Consider the following 21,102-nt stretch of genomic DNA (forward strand, 5'->3'; position numbering starts at 1 on the left):
TCCCGCTGTTTTGCCAAATTCATTTATTAGTTCCAGCAATTTTTTGGTAGAGTCTATAGGATTTTCCATGTACACTATCATGTCATCTGCAAACAGTGACAGTTTTGTTTCCTCCTTTCCGATTTGGATGCCTTTTATTTCCTTTTCTTGTCTGATTGCTGTGGCTAGAACTTCCAATACTATATTAAATAGAAGTGGTGAAAGTGGACAACCTTGTCTTGTTCCTGATCTTAGTGGAAAAGCTTTCAGTTTTTGCCCATTCAGTATGATGTTGGCTGTAGGTCTTTCATATATGGCCTTTATTATATTGAGGAATGCTCCCTCTATTCCCACTTTGCTGAGTACCTTTATCATAAATGGGTGTTGTACCTTATCAAAAGCTTTTTCCGCGTCTATTGATATGACCATGTGGTTTTTGTCCTTGCTTTTGTTTATGTGGTGTATTACATTTACTGATTTGCGGATATTGAACCATCCTTGCATCCCTGGGATGAATCCCACTTGGTCATGGTGTATGATCTTTTTGATGTATTGTTGGATGCGATTTGCCAATATTTTGTTGAGGATTTTAGCATCTATGTTCATCAGTGATATTGGCCTAAAGTTTTCTTTCTTTGTTGTGTCTCTATCTGGTTTTGGAATTAGGATAATGCTCGCTTCATAAAAAGAGTTTGGGAGTTTCCCATCATTTTGGATTTTTTGGAATAGTCTGTGAAGAATAGGGGTTAGCTCTTCCTTAAACGCTTTGTAGAATTCTCCTGTGAAACCATCTGGTCCGGGGCTTTTGTGTGATGGGAGTTTTTTGATTACTGCTTCAATTTCATTTGCTGTTATTGGTCTGTTCAGGCTTTCTACTTCTTCTTCATTGAGTTTTGGAAGATTATATTTTTCTAGAAATTTGTCCATTTCACCTAGGTTTTCAAATTTCTTGGCATACAGTTCTTCATAGTAATTCCTTACAATCCCTTCTATTTCTGTGGTATCAGTTGTAATCTCTCCTCTTTCATTTCTGATTGTGTTTATTTGTGTCCTCTCTCTTCTTTTCTTAATGAGCCTACTTAAAGGCTTGTCTATTTTGTTTATCTTTTCAAAAAACCAACTCTTGGATTCATTGATTCTTAGAGTTGTGCTTTTAGTCTCTATGTCATTTAATTCTGCTCTGATCTTGGTTATTTCCTTCCTTCTACTTGCTCTGGGCTGTCTTTGTTGTTGTCCCTCAAGTTCTTGCAGGCGTAGGGTTAGGTTGTTTGTTTGAAATGTTTCTATTTTCTTTTCTTTTTAAAGATTTTATTTATTTATCTTTAGAGGGGAAGGAGAGAGGGAGAGAAACATCAATGTATGGTTACCTTTCATGCATCCCCTGCTGGGAACTGGCCTGCAGGGAACCTGCCTGCAACCCAGGCATGTACCCTGACTGGGAATCGAACTGCGATCCTCTGGTTCGCAGGCCTGTGCTCAATCCACTGAGCTACACCAGCCACGGCTAGAAATGTTTCTATTTTCTTTAGGTAAGCCTGTATTGCTATGAACTTCCCTCTCAGGACTGCCTTGGCCATGTCCCATAAGTTTTGGGTTGTTGTGAGTTCATTTTCATTTGTTTCCAGAAACTTTTTGATTTCTTCCCTAATTTCAATCTTGACCCATTTGTTGTTTAATAGCATACCATTCAGTCTCCATGATTTTGGGTATTTGGGGTTTTTTCCTGCGGGGTTGGTTTCTAATTTCAGTCCCTTGTGGTCAGAGAAAATGCTTGGTATGATTTCAATTTTCTTGAATTTGTTGAGGCTCAAAGGTTGTATTTTCTTCTCATTCTTTGATAACTACAGTCATTGCTATGGGGAACTGTACGTCCATGGGCCCCACGGAAGTCCTCAGACTTCAGCACCAGGCTGGCTGCTGCCTCCTTCAGCCCCTCTGCCTCTTGGATTTTCCACCGTTCTTGCCTTTTAGCACTGCAGCCATGGAACACCCAGATTTGCATTGTACTGGCACCCCAGGGTTCCTTGGTACACAGTTGGGGAACTGCAGTTGTGGGCCCTGCAAATATAGCAATGTACAAACAGATATGATCGAGTCCTCATGGAGGCTGGGGTCTATTGGAGATGATGGGAGGAAAACCAAATCTCTGAGTGAAATAACAATGGGTAAGAGTCACCTCCTCCAGGAAGGCCTTCCTGACTGCCCACACTAGGTCACATTTCTCTCCTCTGAATTCTCATGGCACCTATAGTTACTGCAGTCACAGAAACTGCTGTAGCTTATTGAAAGGATCTGTTTATATGTTTAGAGAAGCAGACACATAACTCACTTGCTTGGATTGTATCCAATTAATTCTCACATCCCTGGGGCCCAGTATGTGTTACTATTACTGTTGTTATTGTTAGCAAAACGAATATGGCCTTTATTACACCTTGTGGCTTCCTGGCACCTTCCCTCCCCTGCCGGTGGCATGGTGAATGACTCCTCAGGCTCCCATCCAGAACACACAAACCACGCTCCCAGAGTAATGAGAGGAGGACGAACGCAGTGAGGGTTTTATGGATGTCTCTCTGGGGAAGCACTTGGCAATGCCCCAGGAGGCCCTGGCAGAGCCCATGTGGCCAGAGAGTGACCTGAGTCAAAGCTCCCATTGATGAGCGGTCCCCTGGGTCCTCGCCTCGGCCAGCATTCCAGCTCTGGCTGGGTGTCTATGTTCATCTAGAAATCCCTGTCTCTGAGAAAGCAGTAGCTCAGGGGAAGCCCTGATAACTCGGGGACTTTGAGCACGAGAAGGGCCCTTCATTACAGCAGAATCATTAAAAGCCCCGACAGGAAATCCAGCAGGTCTGGGTATGCAGCCAGCTCTGCTGCTTGCCAGCTGTGTGGCTTTGCAGGAGCTGGTTCCTCACGAAAAAGACTAAGAAAACGATCGTACCGACCACAGATATAAAAGCTCGTAACAATGTGTCTGGCATGTAACAAGTGCTCAATTAACACTGTTGGCTAATTACCACTCATGGGATACATTGCAAAACAACTGTAGCAATAAATAGTGAACCTGTCCTGGCCGGTAGCTCCACTGGTTAGAGCCTTGTCTCACTACGCCAGGGTTGTGGGTTCGATCCCCAGAAAGAGCACATACCAGAAGCAACCACTGAATGCATGGGTGGGTGAACAGCAAGTCTCTCTCTCTCTAAAATCAATAATTTTTTAAAAAGTAACTAGCAAACCTGATTTTGAGCATTTTGCTCAAATGTGCTCCAACAATACACATTTTTTTTCTTACAGTTAAAGACGGGGGGAGATAGAAACGAGGGGAGGTTTGTGGTCTCATCTCCGAACCACCAGGCTAGCTCACTCGCATTCCTGGGAGAGAATGTCCGGGGGAGTCACATGGATTTGCAACCAGGATTGTTTAAACCTCCGGCCAGTGTTTCTCGGCCAGGAGGGGTGATTTTGCTCCCCAGGAGACACTTGTGAAGGCCAATTTCCAGGGACACCTTTGGCTGTCACAGGAGTGGGCAGGGGTGCTACTGGCATCTGCTGGGCAGTGACCAGGGACTCTGCTCAACATCCTACAAGACACAGGACCGTCCCCACCAAGGAGAACTCCCCAGCCCAAAATCTCAGTAAAGTCCAGGTTGAGAAAACCTACCGTAGATGATTAGTTTTCAAAGTATGGGACATCCTCAGAGTGGGACTGTCATGGTCAGCCGTGTCTCAGCGAGGACGGGGCCTTGGCCCAGCCCATTTACTCCACAGGCAGGAAAACAGAGTCCAGTGGCGTGAAGGGATTCACCCAAGGTCGCAGGGCAGTTTCAGGCCCCCAGTTTCAAATGCTAGTCACTTTTCACATCCCTCTCCTGCCGTCTTCCAGGCGCTGAAGATAAACACAACCACCTCCAAAGAAAGCTGGTTTCTGCCAGGGGAGAAATCCACGTGGAATTCTTCTCAGACATTTACTGATGGTTGGATCAAAAGTGAACCGACTCACTTTGCAGAGAATCCTGGGCTCGAACCTCAGCACAGTGACTTCCTTCCGGAGGGGGGCCTTGCCCCTGAGCCTCAGTTTCCTCATCTGTAAAATGGCTACAGGGTGTGGTGGTGAAGAGTGGGCATGGACCACCTGGCTCTGAAGCCTCTTCTCTCCCACTAACTCGTTCAGGCTGCCCAGCCGTTCCACACTTTATCTGCCCAGATGCCCATGGGGTGGTGATAATATCTGTGCCTTGGGGTTGTTAGGATAATTATATGAGATCGCAGACATAAAACCCCAAGCACTGCCTGACTCACAGGGTGCCCTCAGTAAATGCTGGCCAGTCTGGTCATTAGTGTTACTACCTTTAAGGATTTGGGGAAGGACTGGAAATAATATATACAAATCATCAGGTACAAAATGAATGTTGGAATATTTGGGGAATTAATTAAATGATGATTTTTTTTTGTGGTTCTGAGCCCCAAAACCTTTGGCACTACAGCTCTGGCTGAATTTTACAATCATCCGAGGAACTTTAAGAGAATGTTCTGGGGAACTTGCCCTGGGTGGCGTAGCTCAGTGGATTGAGCGTGGCCTGCAAACAAAAGGATCACGGTTCGATTCCTAGTCAGGGCACATGCCTGGGTTTCAGGCCAGTTCCCAGCAGGGGATGACGCACGAGAGGCAACCATGCACTGATGTTTCTCTCCCTCTCTCCTTCCCTTCCCCTCTAAAGATAAATAAATAAAATATTTTTTTAAAAAAGAATGTTCTGAGGTACAAATCAAAGTGCCGTGGAAGTGGAGGCCCAGCACTGAGGCGGGGGGGGGGGGGAGGGGGCGGCCGGGGGACTGTAATCTGGGGGTTGCGACCAGGGGAGAACAGGTGTGCAGGCCTCCCCTCGCCTTCCTGAACTTGCTGGCAGCACCTGGCTTTGCCTCCAGATCTAGGAATTTACTCTGTCATTTTCTGTCTCCCCAGTGCCAGGGCAGGTCTCAGCACGGATTGGCATCCCGGAATTATTTGTGGAATTCATGGACGTTAAGTTGCATGAAGGCAGGGCTCATGTCTGCCTAACTTGTTCACCGTTGTATGTCCGGGCCCAGAGCAGTGCCTGGCACATAAAAGGCGCTCGAAAAATGTACTCACTTACCAGTTAATTTACGAAAGGAAATTCCAGGAAAGGGTGTGGGGAAATTCTTCTGAGTAACCATTGCCACCTGCTGGCCACTTTGCTACATTGCAGGTAATATACAGTCCTAGGATCCCTTACTTGTCCACCCACCCGGAAAAGTGGGAAGCAGCAGCCAATCAGATCAGCATCTCATCCCGCCCCCCTCCCACCCTACCTTCTGCAAGTCCCCCTTCTCACCCCGACTGGTCAGGTGAGGTTTTCCTGTGCCTCCCCATCACAGCCATTCCTGGACTGGGCCACCATCACCAGATATCCCCTTCTCTCTCCCTCTAGACTGAGTTCTGCGCCAACAGAAACCGCACTCTCCCAGCTCATCACACTGTGCCCATCTCCTGGCACGAGCCTGGCACAGAGGGGCAGCACAGTGTCTGCTGGACCAGAGATAAATAAGCAGACGAATGAGTGGGTTCTAGACTCTGGGAATCACAAACTACAAAGTGCGGTGCGTTGGGCTGCCTTCCCCAAAGGAGTGTTACTCACACCACGGTGAAACCCGGTGCAGTTTGCTTGAGACAGTGCCCAGGTTAAATTTTTGGTGTTTCGTTAAGAAAAATGAAAACTGACATTTGAAATCTGTGGTTATTGAAATATTATTTAGGCCGAGGCTAAGTTGTGTAGCACTATTTAAGTGGAAAAGCACGTCAACAGGAATGAAAAATATTAAGTAAACGGTAGTATGCTTGGTACGATAAGGCGACAGAAATTGTAAAGGCCACACGAGTGACTGGTGTCCCCTGGGAGCCCACTCTGTGCTGCCCCCTCACGTGCCTCAGCTCATTTAACCCCCGTACCAGCCCTATGAGAAAACCCATTTTACAGATGAGGAAGCCGAGGCTCAGAGAAGTCAGTATTTTGCCCACAGAGGTTACTCATGATGCTCCTACTGTATATGTTGAGGTTAGTTATGATGCTCCTACCATATACCAGGCCCTGAGCTTCAAGCAAACCTTAACAGGCTCATTTCCAGTAAGGGAAACTAATAGTAAATGATTAAATATAATACGGTGTATGCAGTGCTGGGGTGGAGAAAGAACCGGAAAGACCAGTGACAGATTAGGGATGGTGACTGAATCAGGGAAGGCTTCCTGGAGGTGGAGAAATGAAAACTGAGTATTGAAGGACAAGACTGAATCCAGCCTTGGAGGGCAGGTAAGGTGTAATGTGAGAAGCAGAAGGAATACTCCATAATTTAACACCACCCACCCCTCATTTATAGAATATTCAGGACATGCTGAGAGCATTTTGCACCATTCTCTTATTTGACCTTCCAATAATAGTAGTACCTGTGAGCTAGGTACCGCTGTTGTTCCCATTTTACTGATGAGGAAACTGAGGCTCAGAGAGTCTGTGGCCCTTGCTGGAGGTGAGTAGCAGATACAAGATGTTAACCCATATTCCTCAGCCCAGCGCATCTGCCCTGCCCACGTGTAACCCGCACCCAGAGGTCAGGGAGAGAAAGGCGCGTTTGAGGAATGGGGAGCAGTTCCACGCGAGGCGGGGATGTAGACGGAGAATGTTGCCGAGTGTCCACAGCCAGACCCTGCGGGCTCTGAGTGGGAATCCCCAGAGGTTCGCATCACCTCATCAGCGCTCCTTTGGGCTTGCATTTCAGCGGAAGAGTCCTTGGCGTGTGACAACCCAGGGTTACCAGAAAACGGGTACCAAATCCTGTACAAGCGACTGTACCTGCCAGGAGAGTCCCTCACCTTCATGTGCTACGAGGGCTTCGAGCTCATGGGCGAAGTGACCATTCGGTGCATCCTGGGACAGCCGTCCCACTGGAACGGGCCCCTGCCTGTGTGTAAAGGTAACGGAACCCCCTCGAAACACGGGGACTGGGGCACCTGGTGGTGTCAGGACTGGGCCGCTGGGATTCTGAATCTGTTGCAAAAAGCCGAGCTACTGAATTTCTTGAAATCTAAGATACCACCATTATTCTCTGCACCACTGAGTAAAAAAAAAAAATTACTGACCATTGAACTATGACACAATCCCTTCTCCTTGCTTAGCATTTTTATTTTGGCCAACTAAAAGAGCTCTTTCCAGCCTAGGTTTTTATCATAAAAGAGAGCCATTCTGCTTTTGACTCACCTTGACAATGTGGCTGGAATGTCTCCTGCCTCCTGCATCCCCTTCTCACAGCCACTCGGTCCCCAGGGATTACAGGGCTGAGAGAAACAATGCACTCGGGTAAATTGAGGATGTAGGAGAAATGAACTCAAATGCTTTTTAGTGTCACATGATCTGGGAAATTGTTTGATCTTAAAACTAATTTAAGTTTGGTTCAATTAGAACAGACGTGTCTGTAAAGTTAATATGTCTGGCGTAATCGGACAGGATCCGAAGTGGCCTCGCCATCATGGGCCTGCATCCCAGAGAATCAGGTGTGGCCCCTGCAGAGGCTCCTGGGTGCTCACAGCCCCCGTGGGTGCCGTCTCCCTGCCTGCAGAGCCCTCTTGGGCTCAAACCTCCCTGCTCTTTGGGTTGAGGTCAAATGCCTTTATTTCAGATGCTGGGAGGGGCTTTGAGGTTCACAGAAGTTAATCAATTAGTTAGCTAGTGTTTTGACAAAAAACAAAAACTGGTTTTGTTTTCATTCAATTTTAATGATGAACATCAGAGGCACTAATTAGGGAGTCATGGTATTAGGCAGGACAGGAGTGCAGTTGGGGCACGGGGGGGCCTCCCTCCACCCCCCATAATGCAATCTTTTTACCCAACCCTTCACCCTGAGGTGCTGCATTCTCGAAACTTGTCCGTGTGGGCACATTTTTGTGCTCAGGTACCACGATGACTTTGGTACCAAAGCAGGAGGGGCTGGCCCCCATCGGTTTGAACTTCCGGAGGGGTTTTACCGGGAAATGAGTGAACGCCAGAGAGCTCTAGTCTGCAGCAATGAAGGAACGAAAACAGTTTTACAGGGAATATAAATCTCAGCCAGGTAATTATGGAATAAAAGTGAACTCAGAACGGTTTACATAAATGTGTTGGAAAGCAGGAAGAAGGTTCTGCCTCTGGCCGGATTTAGGGCTTGGGATTTCATCCTGGCCCTCACCATCCATCAGCCTTTGTTCTACGTGAAAACTCTAGAAGGACCAGCACTCTGTAGTCAAGAGCAGCTGCTAGAGAAAGTCAAGCAGCTCCGGTTTAAATCCTGCTTCTCTGTGATATCAGAGAAGTCCCTTCACTTTGCTGATCCTCTGTTTGCTCATCTGTAAAATGGGCCCGATAACAGGACCTACCTAACAAGATTGTTGCGAGGGTTAAATGAGCAACTACATATAAAGCTTTTGGCACGATGCCCCTCGCATAGCAAGTGTGCGGTAATTACTCATTATGACTCTTGTTGCCCTCGTCTCCTTCACATCCGTCTTCTCTCCTCTCAGGAACTTGGGAAGAGAAGCAACCAGGAATTTTCACTAATTTCCGTAGCCCACAATAAAGAAAACATGACCCTAACTTCAGCCAAGTGTGGTACGGGGCTTCTGCTCCTGTTCTTTTGGGCTTCGTTACCTCCACTTAACGTTGACCAGTGCTTTCTGTGTCTCTTTCAGTTAATCAAGACAGCTTTGAACATGCTTTAGAAGGTGAGTTCCATCATGAAAAAGCCAATAAATCAGGCTAATAGCGACAAACAAGGGCAGGCCCTAAACTCTCCCAGTCCATGTGCTTATAAAAAATAAGCAAAAAAAAAAAATCTTTCTTTACCCTGCTGCAGATAATTTCAAAACAAGTGGCATTGTAGAGAAAAATGACCGAATGTACACCATTCGGTCCTAGCTATGACCTGACAGGCATTGGACGCCAGTGCTGTCTGTGAGACAAGGAAATGTGAGCATCCCTCTCCATGGCAAAGGCGTCGCCGGATCGCAAAGCTTTTCCACCACGTGGGCGTCTTTGGGGAAACCAAATCCAGTGATGCCTCCCCTTCTGTGCTGAGCATCCTCCTGGTGTGGGAAGGCAAAGTCGGCCCCAGGAGATGGTCTATTTCTTCCTTGGTCGTTTTCTTCCCCAACATATGTGTTCCTGTACCCTCTTCTCTGTTCTCCTTGTATTAGGAATCTCCCAGTAAAGATTCGTTAATGCGCAACAGATGCCGAAAGCTACCCAGGATTTGTTTTGGTTTTCATGTTGTGACTCCTTCCCCTTCCAACTTCTCTGATAACGAAAACATTCTGTATTTTTAGAAGATTTTATTTATTTATTTTTAGAGAGAAGGGAAGGGAGGGAGAAAGAGAGGGAGAGAAATATCAATGTGTGGTTGCCTCTCATACACCCCCCCCACTGGGGATCTGGCCCCCAACCCACGCATGTGCCCTGACTGGGAATCAAACCAGGGACCCTTTGGTTCACAGGCTGGTGCTCAATCCACTGAGCCACACCAGTCGGGGCTGTATTTTCTATAACTTCCCTTTGGTGGTACAAAACCACTCACCAGGCTATGGCACAAGAAACACACAAACATATATTATTTTGTTTTGTTTAAAGTTGTGACCAATTAAGCAGCTTTTGTTCCTATTTTTGGAGCCATTTAAATTTCTGGCAATAAGCAGTTCACCCAGAATCTGGGGCTGTGGCAATGACATGGCTTTAGTCCCTGTTCCTTATAACAGATGGCATTTTAATCTGAGCAGACAGGGCCGGGCATGTGTTATCAGTCACTTCACTGGACATTTCATGACATGCGTGTTTTCAGGGCATCCCTTTTCTGCCTCTTGCCAGCCAGTGAACCCTGAGAATGTCCCAAAGGTTTGGGGTTGCTCAGAGACAGTAGTGCCCTTGTGACGTTTGGTGCTTGCTCGTGTATTGTGGGTGTTAGGGTCACCTTTGCAGACTCTGTAAGAGGTGGCTAATGAATTATTGATTGGCGAGCGTCTGAGCTCTGTAGACATGGCAGGGAGCCCTGGAAGCTCAAAGAGATGAGGGGTCCTCTTCGAGGCATTCTAGGAAAACACCCCTGGCCCCCAAGACAGCTGTCATAGTTCCTGTGATTTCCATTAACATTGGAAGGGGGCGGGAGGCTCCAGGTGAGGCCAAAAGAATGTGCAGCCTTGGCCTCTGAGAGTCAGAATTGGGTCTTCACAGGTGGGGTATCCTCGGGAGGTACAGTACTGAGACCTGCCCCAGTTGCCCAGTGCCCCCTCCTGGAGGGGCTGGTGGGGCAGCTCTGGGAGGGAACCCACCCGTCTGGGTACAATGAGCTCCCTTCTCTCGACTCCATGGACTGTGAAGCCAATCTGCCTTCCCCATTAGCACATTTGGGATTTCTCTGAGTCTTCCCTTGTATTAGAGTTTAACCAGATTTCACCTGTATCCCCTGCTCGCCCCCCAAAATGGGCCCCAACAGCATAATTCTCAGAAGACCCACTGACCGCCCCACTCAAGGATGGGTCTGGACTCAGTTGCAGCGAAGCAGTACCAGCACCTCTAGTCTCCTCCTCCTTCCCCCTCGGGGATGGTTCTCCAATGGCGAAGGCTCGGGATGTCAGTTCTTTGAGTGGGTGCAGGACCGGGAGGATGGGTGCTCCCCTGGGAGCCAGGTACCCAGGTAGGCTGAGCATAGGCAACGGGAAGGCCTCACCGGCTTGTGTGTTTAGTAGCAGAAGCGGCAGCCGAGACGTCGCTGGAGGGAGGAAGCATGGCGCTGGCCATCTTCATCCCCGTCCTCATCATCTCCTTGCTGCTGGGAGGAGCCTACATTTACATCACCAGGTAGGGGCCTTGGGGGGCGGGGGGCGGGGCTGCCGTCCACTCAGCCAGCAGTGTACCAGGGCCTGGGCATTGCACCTCTCTGAACCTCAACGTCTCCACCTGCAGCTAGAGGGCAGGGGCCTGTGTGAGTGAAGGGAGGATGTGATTCAACTCAGTTAGTGGTAAATGTTTCTACTGGAGACCTGCCGACCCCCCACAGCAAGGGGGCTGAGCATGCAGCTGCCAGTAAGACAGACTCTATCCCTGACCTCAGGGAGCTGTGGTTCCGTGGGAGAGAGATCTTTCACGTCACCAGTACTAGCAACCCATTCATTCCCTCATTCATCCATGATTCCCCTGATCAACAACTCTATGTGGACAATCCAATGGGTACCAGACATTGTCCCGGGTGTTTGGGGGTCATAGAACTTGACTTTAGTGAAGAAGGAAGATGTTTAACATGGCTAGGACAGCCACTAATTCATTCAAAGTCACAATCATTAAGCACCTACTATGTGCTGGGCAGTTTTCTGGACCACACGGTGGGGAGAAAAAAAAAAACAGAAGGATATCTTTGCCCCTTTGGGGCCCAGGTTCTGATGGGGGAAATAGACACTAGTCCATCAGAAACATAGGTAGTACATTCGAAGGTGATAAGCATAGGGAGGAAAAGAAAGCCAGGAAGTGAGAAAAAGGGAACCCGGATAGGGACCGTGGCTCCACCTTAAATGGAGCAGATAGAGGAGACACCACAGAGAAATGACATTTGAGTAAGGACTTGAAAACAATGCAAAGATAAGCCATGCAACTACCTGGGTTCCCTGCCTGGGATAAGAGGATGCCAGGCAGAGAACCAGCATGTGCAAAGGCCCTGGGGCAGGTGTTCGCCACATATAAACCACCCCTGCCTGCGTGGAGCTCCCAGTCCAGTAGGGGGAGTGGAGCATCCACAAATTCTAATACACTGGGACAAACACAGTGAAGGAAAGAGGGTGGTACCCGAGGGGCCACCTTTAAATAGGTGCTCAGGGAGGGCCGCTCTGAGGCCACGCAGTGTTAGCAGATACTCTGAATGCTCTTTAGTGTTGTTGCTCTTTGCATTGAAGAGGGACTTGAATCACTTTGCAGACGGAAGCAAATTAAGCCCCGCCCCCTCCGCAGTCCGGGGAGGTACTGAGACTTCAGTTATCACTGACCGGGTTGGAAGTTGAAAGCAATTACGATTTCAGCTTTTACTCCACTCGGGTTCTCACCCGCAAGGAGCTGTTTCCACACATCTGCCTTGTCATCTGCACAGGTGCTGGTGCGCCGCAGGTGGCACTGTTGCCCTCAGCGACATTTCGACCCGCGTGCGCTGCAAGAATTGTTAAAACATGCAGCACCTGGCTGGTTCGTCAGGGGTACTGACCTCTGTTCCCTCGGACTTTCAAATAAAAAAATGACAACAGCCAGCACAACAACCCTCTAGTGCGCATGCCCTGTCTTGAACCATAAATATACAGGTCATTTAACAGAGTAGCATCCTATTGGTCCCGTCACATTATAAGGTCGCGTCTGATTGGTTAATTCTTGGTACCGGAAACCCTTACACACAAGTAGAGGCAACTGACTCTTTTAGGAGTCAGTTTGGAGCAAAAAGAGTAGGTAATAACCATTTTTGAAAAATCAATAAAAATTATACCTATTTTTTGGGTCAGATTGGCAAAAAATACGATTCTTGGTGTGCTGCAGAATGTTGGTAATTAGTTGACGTGTGCCCTGAGATGGAGAAAGTTGAAAATCGCTGCCTCGGGGTATTGGAAGGTGTCTCCGAGTCCGGGAGAAGTAAGCTCTCTCTCCTTTTTTCCTCCGCTCCAGATGTCGCTATTACTCCAGCCTCCGCCTGCCTCTGATGTACTCCCACCCTTACAGCCAGATCACCGTGGAAACCGAGTTTGACAACCCCATTTATGAGACAGGGGTGAGTTGGGCTCTCCTCCCTCCCGGGTGCCTCCCTCTTTGTCTGCTCTGAATTCGCTGACACCAAAACGGAAGGTGTCACTTCCTTTTGCTCAGGCAGCCACTGGCAGACAGGCGTGGCCAGTGGTCCTGTCTCACCCGCACCACAACCCTCATTGCGCTAACCGCCGAGAGAGCCCCGTGCTCTTTGCAACCCAGTGACAAGCCTGTAACGCTGTTCCCTCCCGGCAGAAGGGTCACAGGAAGAAGGGGCTGCACCAGATCCCCTTGGAGAGACGGCTGAAATGGGTCAGAGCCCGCTGGTGGCCTGGTGGCATCAGCAACCTTCCCACACATCTTACTGAGCGCTACCCCTAATGAATGGCAGTGAGCACCAAGCCTGCACCTTTGAGTGGCAGGCCCAGTGTTGGGTACCAGGGACACAGCCATGAACCAAATACACACAACCCCGAGGTTAATGAACTTAGAGTCTTGTAAAGGTGACAGATGTCAATAATAGCAACAATAATAAAAGAGGTCATGGGCTGGGCATCTTAAATGCATGATCTCCCTGAATCCTTGCAGTCCCTATGGTACATTCTGCAGTCATCTCTGCTTGACTCATGAGGATAATGGGGTTCAGGGAAAGGAAAATGTGACCCAGCCGAGGTGGCACACCCCCGGGAGGTGCGGCCCAGAGCCAGGGTGCAAACTCTACCTGGTGCTGTTGGTCATTATGCTATCCTGCCTCCCATCGACCTCAGACACTCAAATATGCCCATGAACAGCTTGATGGCAACAAGTCATTATTTTTTAGGACCACGAAAGAAAGTAGGATGCTACGAGAGTATATGATGGGGGACTCTTACTGTAGAAGTGATGGGGGAAGGCATCAATGATACAGTGATGTAAAGCTAAGTCTTGTAAGGTGGGGAGAACTTAGGCAGGGGTTATAGAAGATGCCAGGGGGAAGGCAGATCCCATGCAATGGCCCAGAGGTACATGGGAAGAACCAGAGGCTTGGTCATGACTTTGGGGTCATGAACCACCACCCTTCAAACTCACTGTGTAATCATCTCCCCATATTCGGGGAGCATAAACTTGACTTGTTCATTGTCCCTACTAAGGTTCCCTCACCACCACCACCACCACTACCACCCCTTCCTCTGACCTCCTGTGTTAGTTGTTGACTGATGTGTGGCAATTTTACTGCAAGTTTAGGAGCCTAAAATAACACACATTTATTCTCTCATAGATTCTGTAGGTCAGGAGTCCAGGCACAGCTTAGCTGGGTCTCTACTTCCCGGCTCACAAGGGCTGTGGTCTCATCTGAGGCTTCACTAGGGAAGCCTTCACTTTCAAGTTCACATGATCATCCACAGCATTTAGTTCCTTGCAGGATGTCGGACCGAGGGCCTCAGTTTCTTGCAGGCAATCATTTAAAGGCCACCCTTGGTTCCTTTCCACATGGTCTTCTCCATAAAGCAGCTCACATCACGGCAGCTTGCTTCTTCAAAGCCAACAAGAAAGAAAGAAGTGGTGGAAAGCAGGGGAAGGCATGCGTCAAAGAACATGAATGAATGGCCCATGAACATGGACAGTGGTGTGGGAATAGACTGTGGGACCAGGGGGTGTGCTGGATGGAGGAAGACAAAGGGGGAGAACTTGGGGACAACTATAATACACGCAACAAGAATAAAACATAAAATTTAAAAAAAGAAAGCATACCCTTGCAAGATGGAACGCACAAGCCTATGTAATACAAAACAAAGAAGTGGCCTCCTGGGACCTCTGTGCTGTATTCTCTTGGCTAGAGGCCAACCGCAGGTCCTTCCCACATGTAAGGGGAGGGGGTCACACAAGGGAGTGGATGCCAGGAGGTGGAGATCGCAGGCCCACCTCAGAGACTGGGCTCCATGCTCCCATACGCCATACAGCACACACCTGACTGCATGTCTCTGTGGGCCCAGCAGGAACTACAGACCTTCATTAAAGCATGTCCTGTGGCACAGCCTTCTAGGGCACAGCCCACAACTTCTTACACCTCCCTGCTCCTCTGCCCCCGGGGGCCTGGAGAATGTTACACTTGGCCCCTCAATAGGAGGGAAAGTGAACTCGTTGCTACCCATATATTGTAGTCATTTTAGATATGACACAAGTAAGAACCCATATGCTATTTTGCATTCCATGTGGCTTTTCTTCTAATCTTTAAAGAAGGTCAAGCTGATGAAAAATAGCACTTTAGAAACCAGACCTTGTTAATACTTACTAGCATAGTGTATCAGTTACCTAGCAGTCTAATCATGCTGTGTAACAAACACTCCCCAAACTCAGTGGCTGAAAGCCACTCACTAATCTGCTCTCCATTTAGTGGGGTGGTGTTTTCAGCCAGTGGCAGCCCTGGTTCGCCTGTGCTTGCCCACACACCAGGGATTGGCTAGGGGTTGGCTGGGGGACTCAACTCTGTTCTGCACATGCCTTGTCTCTCCCCCTCTGTTGGGACTAAAGGCATCACATCATGTCATCACATCATGCCATCTGTTCTGCACATGCCTTGTCTCTCCCCCTCTGTTGGGACTAAAGGCATCACATCATGCCATCACATCATGCTCCGCTCAGGGGCAAGAGAGAAAGGCAGGGCACAAGCAGAAACACACAAGCACTTTTCAAGCCCCCCTTGTGACCCATTTCCTTCTAACCCATTGGCCAAAGCAAGTCAGGGTCAGAGCGGAAGTCACTGCAAATGACAAGGCCAATGTGAGGGGCCTGGGGAGGGATGAAGCGCTGGGACCATCCATGTGTCACTGTGTCACACAAGGCTTTGCTCGATCTCCACTTCTGCCTCTTGCAGGAAACCAGAGAGTATGAAGTTTCCATTTAAAGAGAGTGGCACTTGGAAAAGGGAGCTCACCAGACAGGAACTCAACCACAGCCTCCTCGAGAAACTCATCCTGAGACCAGGTGGCATTTCATGGAAAACCCCCAGCGTGTCGGCTGTCTTTTCTTTAGACTCTCTATTGAAGACTTCCTGTTTTCTTCTTCGCTGTATTTATTATATTTAAAACTGAGATGGGTGTGGTTGGATGTACTGCAGCTGCAGCCGGGGCCCTGTCACAACCTCAGTGGATGCTGAAGGCAGGTGGACGACGGACTGCACAGCAGCCCACTCCGCAGCAGAGGGGGAAAAAGAGAAAAGGCAGAACCAGGTTGAGTTTCTCCCATCCGCCCTGCCGATCCGTGGCTGCCTCCAATTGCATGCGTCTTTGAGATCCATGCCCATGGTGTTTTTAGTACAAATCAAAGCCCCCAGATTAGGTGGGAAAGAACGTCTTTTTTGTTGGATTAACGTGGGTCGTGGAACGTCACGCGGATGCTTAACCAGGTCTGCTCCCGAACAAACCCTGCGTTCGCCCTTCCAATTTCCCCGCCTCTGAAAGGTCCTGCCACGCCCGCTCCCGCCCACGGCTGCCATCCTGAAGGCAGCAAATACGTTATGTAAACCTTCCTTTTGACCACCCCGGCCTCACTGGATGCTGGCAAAATGAGAAAATGTTTTCTTTCTAGAAGAGTGATATATGACAAAGATTTTTGCAGATCGGATGAGAGATTTGACAGTTCTGGGCCAAGGGAAACACTGGTTGAGGGAACCCAGTTAATAAAATGTTTTCCTTTGACACTCCTTCAATGCTGAAGGAGCAGGTCACTTATTCTACAAGTGCCAGAATCGATCCCCTTGTTTGGCAAGGCCGCCCTGTGCGATACTAGATCCCCGCCTCGGGAGGCAGCAGCAGCTTGGTCCACAGAGTTATAAGGGTTTGTGCTGAAGGGGAGGTGCCCTGTCCTGAAATCGGTGGTGGGAATTCTGGGGTGAGCTCTGTTTTTCTCCTGGGGTGCCAGGGCACCCAAGACCTTGAAACAGGGGAGACCCAAGGGCACTGTTTCTCTGCACAGTGTAACTTCTGACTGTATTTGCAATCAAGTCTGGGGGGGAGGGGCCTATGAGAAGAAAACTATTCCCGCCCTCCTCCTTGGAAGCTCCGCCCAGACATCAGATGGTGGCCTGAATGCAAAGAAGCAGAAGCTGCTGGGATGAAAATCACACAGAAACCCACATCATACAGTTCCAACACCCATGAGGAGAGAGGAAGGAATTTCAGGCAGAAAGGAATTCTTAGGACCCGATTAACCACGTGCACATCCTATATTTCATCAGCGTCATGTCCTCCCGTCTCTGTGGGGCTAGTGAGTGTGCAACTATCAAGGAAGAGTCTTTTCTAACTACAGGTATTTTTTTAAAAAGCAGGGGGCGAGGATGCATGGAAGGCAGACTCACCTCCCTGGACTGTCAGTCTCCTCCCTAGTGACAGCCGGTGGCCCAGAGCAGCACACTGGTTCCTGAAGCCCTCCGGCTCCCACCCACGCTCTCCAAAATTGTTTTAAACCAGCTGGCTTTCAAACAAGACATTCCTGGCTGCCATGCCGTTGGTAGCTCGTTTGGGGAACACCTGGAACGGTACAGGGTGGTTGGCTTTGCACGCGCACATGCACGCGCACGCACACGCATGCACATGCCTTCCTCCTAACAAGGAGCGGGGACCTCACTGAGTCTCGGAGCTCTGAGGCTGGCATATTTTCCTCCTGCCAGGAAAGGTCGCGCTCCCCAAGGCACGCATGCGTGACGCTCGGCAAGCGATAATGAAAGGCCGCGTTTGCAGCTGCCCAGGGCCCGCCCCGCTTTCTGAAAGAACCGGGAGAAGAAGAAGCGTTCCAGACCATTAATTAGCGAGTAATAATCACGTCTGGAGAAAGACCAACGATGCAAATGACATCACCGTTTTCTTTAAAAAGCAGGATCCCATCTTTGCTTTCACTTCCGCTTGATGATTCTAACCCTGACCCTGGGGCACCTGGAAAGAACGCTATTTGTGATTCTTGATTTTCGAACATACTATGGTTCTGCGAACACTAAACATTTGCCTTTCATAAAGACTGACCAAATGTAAAACCCTTATTCTAACCTCGTTCCCCGAAACTGGCCAGCCCATGGCCCAGTAATTCTCACTGGTTTTTTGGATGGAGAGAAAGGGTGTCGATTTCTTTCCCCAGGATGCCCACGTCTTGGTTCCGTGTTAGTAGTGCAGTACCTGTAACCATATTTTAAAAGTTTGTTTTAACCTGAAGATGGACCGTGCGGGCTTGACGACGCACCGTGTGATTGAAAAGGCGGGTCGTTGTCTATTTTTCTTTCCGAATGTGTTTCTGTAACAGGTAAAGGTAAAGGAATCCTTGTAATCGTGCCAAAAAATGCACCAGGCATCTCACGGCAGTTCCTACGTGTCTGTTTTTGTAAGACCGACATGAAAACCCATTGGGATTCAATCTCTTTGAGCAGGATACAATCTTGTGAAACTCGAGAACGGACTGGACCCTCCTACAAGCCAATCTTCGTTTATCAAACAGCGGGGAAATATGTTTACAGAGATCTCGAGCTTCGGGGAATGCATGTGATGGCGTGTATTACATGCTCACTTGTGGAAGCTGGATCTGTCAGCCGGCGCCCTGTCCTTTAAACACACACACACACACACTCCACCCTCTTCAGCTTGGAGCTCATTCTTTTGCTATTTGGGGGGGAGGGGTGTAGAATTACTTAGCCGACACAACTCTTCGGGTCGCTCTTTGATATCCATCTTTACTTAGTTCCACAGACATGCTTTAAATATGACCTTTTGAAGTCCGCTCCTTGGGGAGCCCACGGAACCTCAGGCTGACAGCTTCAGAAACTGCCAAACAGCCCTGCAGGAAACAGAGTGGTCGCATCTTCAGGACGGTTGTGTAAGCAGAAGTGACTTGGCAACCAGATGGGTAAATTTAGACTGAGCATGAGCTTTGGGCAAAAAATGACCTTTCTTGGGGTGGGGGTTAAGTCCAAAGAGCATGACCTTCCTATGCCCTGAGAAGTCATGGCGGGTCATGGGGGTTCAGCACCCCCAAAGGCAGGCTTTCTCCTGGGATGTTTTCATTTTCACTTTACCCCCAAACAGAATACGAAGCAAAACCAACTTTCTAAGCTAGAATAATGAAATTAAGTCATTTTCCACTTTGTATATATTGATGCTAATAAAACAGAGGAAAAAGAGTCAATCTGTGGGGTTTTTGTGATAAATTCTGCAGCACAGCACCGGGGTTGGACGGGGTGGGGGTGGGGGCAGTTTCCAGCTCGTGGGGAATGCCTGCTGAAATTTTGAATGCCTAGACTGGACTGCCATTTTGAGGATAGTTCTGGGGACATTTGGGGGAATATTGGAGACAAGACAAGTTCACAGCCATCATCAGACATACTGATACCCTCCCTCCCTGTCTTAGCTCAGGCTGTCATGACAACACACCGTAGACAGAGTGGCTTAACCAGCGGACACTTATTTCTCACAGTTCTGGAGGATGAGAAGTCCAAGGTCAGGGTGGTGGTGAGCAATTCCTGGTGAGAGCTCTCTCCCTAGCTTGTCCCCACAGGTCAGAGAGAGACAAAAAGATCTCTCCTCTCCTTCCTTCTCTTCTTCCTCTTCCTATTTCTCTTCCTCCTCTTTTTCCTCCCCCCCTTCTTCTTCTTCTTCTCCTCCTCCCCCTCCTCCTCCTCTCTCTGTTAGGACTCCACTCAAGATTTACCAATCCTTTGTACTAAAAGACAACATGAGATAGCAAAAGTAGTTTCTATGTGAATTTCATGGCTTAAAGATTTTAAAGACCTCGTTTTCATTGCCTTACATTTCCAGCTTGTTTTTGTTTGCACCAAACTCAGAAATTAGTTTTATCCTAAATTATGCTCTTTCACCACCGTTTGCAATATAGCTGCCTGGCACATAGCAGGCACTCGGAAGCGTTTGTTGAAGGAATGAACAGCAGAGAAGGTATGTGCGTGATATTTGCGTGGTCAGCGCCGTGAGGGTGCTGGGTCCCTCTACACCACCAGATGGCGTCATCAGCACGGTTTGCTCAGAGGCCTCCCTAATCCTAAGGAAAGTCAGACTTCACTTGCCCACAAGGGTTGTTTTCACTGAGCAAAGTCACCGGATGAAAGGGGTTGGTTCTGATACAGCAGAGTTCTATTTGGAGAATTCGCGGGTGCCCTTCACTCCTGCCAGAAACGGAGAAACCGATATCGTTGTCACCCTATCCTTGCGCACGAAAGGGACTCAGGTCTAGCGTGTTCCCAGGGCGCAGCGGGTTCGCCTCGGATCAGGGCTCAGAGTGTCGCTCTCAACTGGAGTTTGACTCCATTGCCATCAACAAGGACTTCACAGGACTTTTACTGAAGTCCTCTCCAGGGGACCGAGTGGGAGGCTATCGCAGGCGCGTTGCCCAGGGAAACATCTCGAAAATCCGCAGTAGCCACTTCTGTCCCCAAGAGTCTCACATTCCTGGGGTCCTGCTCCAATCTCCCTCCCTCCCCAGACTCCGGCCCCCTCCTGGTGACAGAGCTGTGGCCCCCTGCTCACTACCCCCACCGCTACCCCAACCTCTTGCTTTCTTTCACATAGAGTTAACAAATCCAGAGAGTAAAAATAAAGGACACCCAGTTAAATTTGAAAATCAGATTAAAAAAAAAAAGCATAAAGCTTCAGTGTAAGTTCTGACTTTTGGGTACCTTGACTACCACCACGTGGTGTGGTCCATGAGTCTATGATTAGGTCTATGATGGTCACGTGACCCCAGCTGGGCCAATGGGAAAGTGCAATATTTGGGACATATTTATGCTAAAAATTATTCATCCTTTATTTGAAATTTTATCTACCAGCCCTACCTCCTCCTTCTGGAGAAGCAATGTCTGGCCCTCCCACTCAGTCTGCAGCCTCTGGGGGAGGGCAGTGGGTGCCTGGTCTCCGAAGAGCCCACACTTGGTTTCATGCTTTGCTATCATTGTCTTTGTACTCTTTTTTAAAAATACATTTTATTGATTATGCCATTACAGCTATCCCATTTTTTTCTCCCCTTTACTCCCCTCTGCCCTGCACCCCCCTCCCACCAGCATCCCCCCACCTTAGTTCACGTCCATGGGTTGTACATACAAGTTCTCTGGCTGTCCATTTCCCATACTATTCTTAACCTCCCCCTGTCTATTCTGTACCTACCATCTATGCTTCTTATGCCCTGTACTTTGTGCCTCATTCTCCCCACTCCTCCTCCCTACTGATAACCCTCCAGGTGATCTCCATTTCTGGGATTCTGTTCCTGTTCTAGTTGTTTGCTTCGTTTGTTTTTGGTTTTGGTTCAGTTGTTGATAGTTGTGAGTTTGTTGTCATTCTATTGTTCATATTTTTTAACA

General features: G+C 48.7%; 1 protein-coding gene across 3 annotated transcripts in view; it reads left to right on the top strand.

The window, feature by feature from the left end:
* SEZ6L (seizure related 6 homolog like) overlaps nt 1–17,099 on the top strand; it is a 173,510-nt gene extending 156,411 nt beyond the window's left edge. Inside the window, exons 13-17 of one of the 3 annotated variants that reach the window (XM_037052380.1) lie at nt 6,763–6,957; nt 8,705–8,737; nt 10,748–10,862; nt 12,699–12,801; nt 15,631–17,099. In XM_037052380.1, coding sequence (XP_036908275.1) covers nt 6,763–6,957; nt 8,705–8,737; nt 10,748–10,862; nt 12,699–12,801; nt 15,631–15,660 — 476 coding nt within the window. In that variant the 3' untranslated portion in view covers nt 15,661–17,099. The remainder of the gene's footprint in view (nt 1–6,762; nt 6,958–8,704; nt 8,738–10,747; nt 10,863–12,698; nt 12,802–15,630) is intronic. The other 2 variants (XM_037052381.1, XM_037052382.1) reach the window with 2 other exon arrangements.
* Nucleotides 17,100–21,102: the final 4,003 nt, after the last annotated feature.

The sequence above is a fragment of the Sturnira hondurensis genome, unplaced genomic scaffold, assembly GCF_014824575.4.
Source record: "Sturnira hondurensis isolate 20B ecotype Veracruz unplaced genomic scaffold, ASM1482457v3 Scaffold0007406, whole genome shotgun sequence".
Classification (NCBI taxonomy): Eukaryota; Metazoa; Chordata; class Mammalia; order Chiroptera; family Phyllostomidae; genus Sturnira; species Sturnira hondurensis.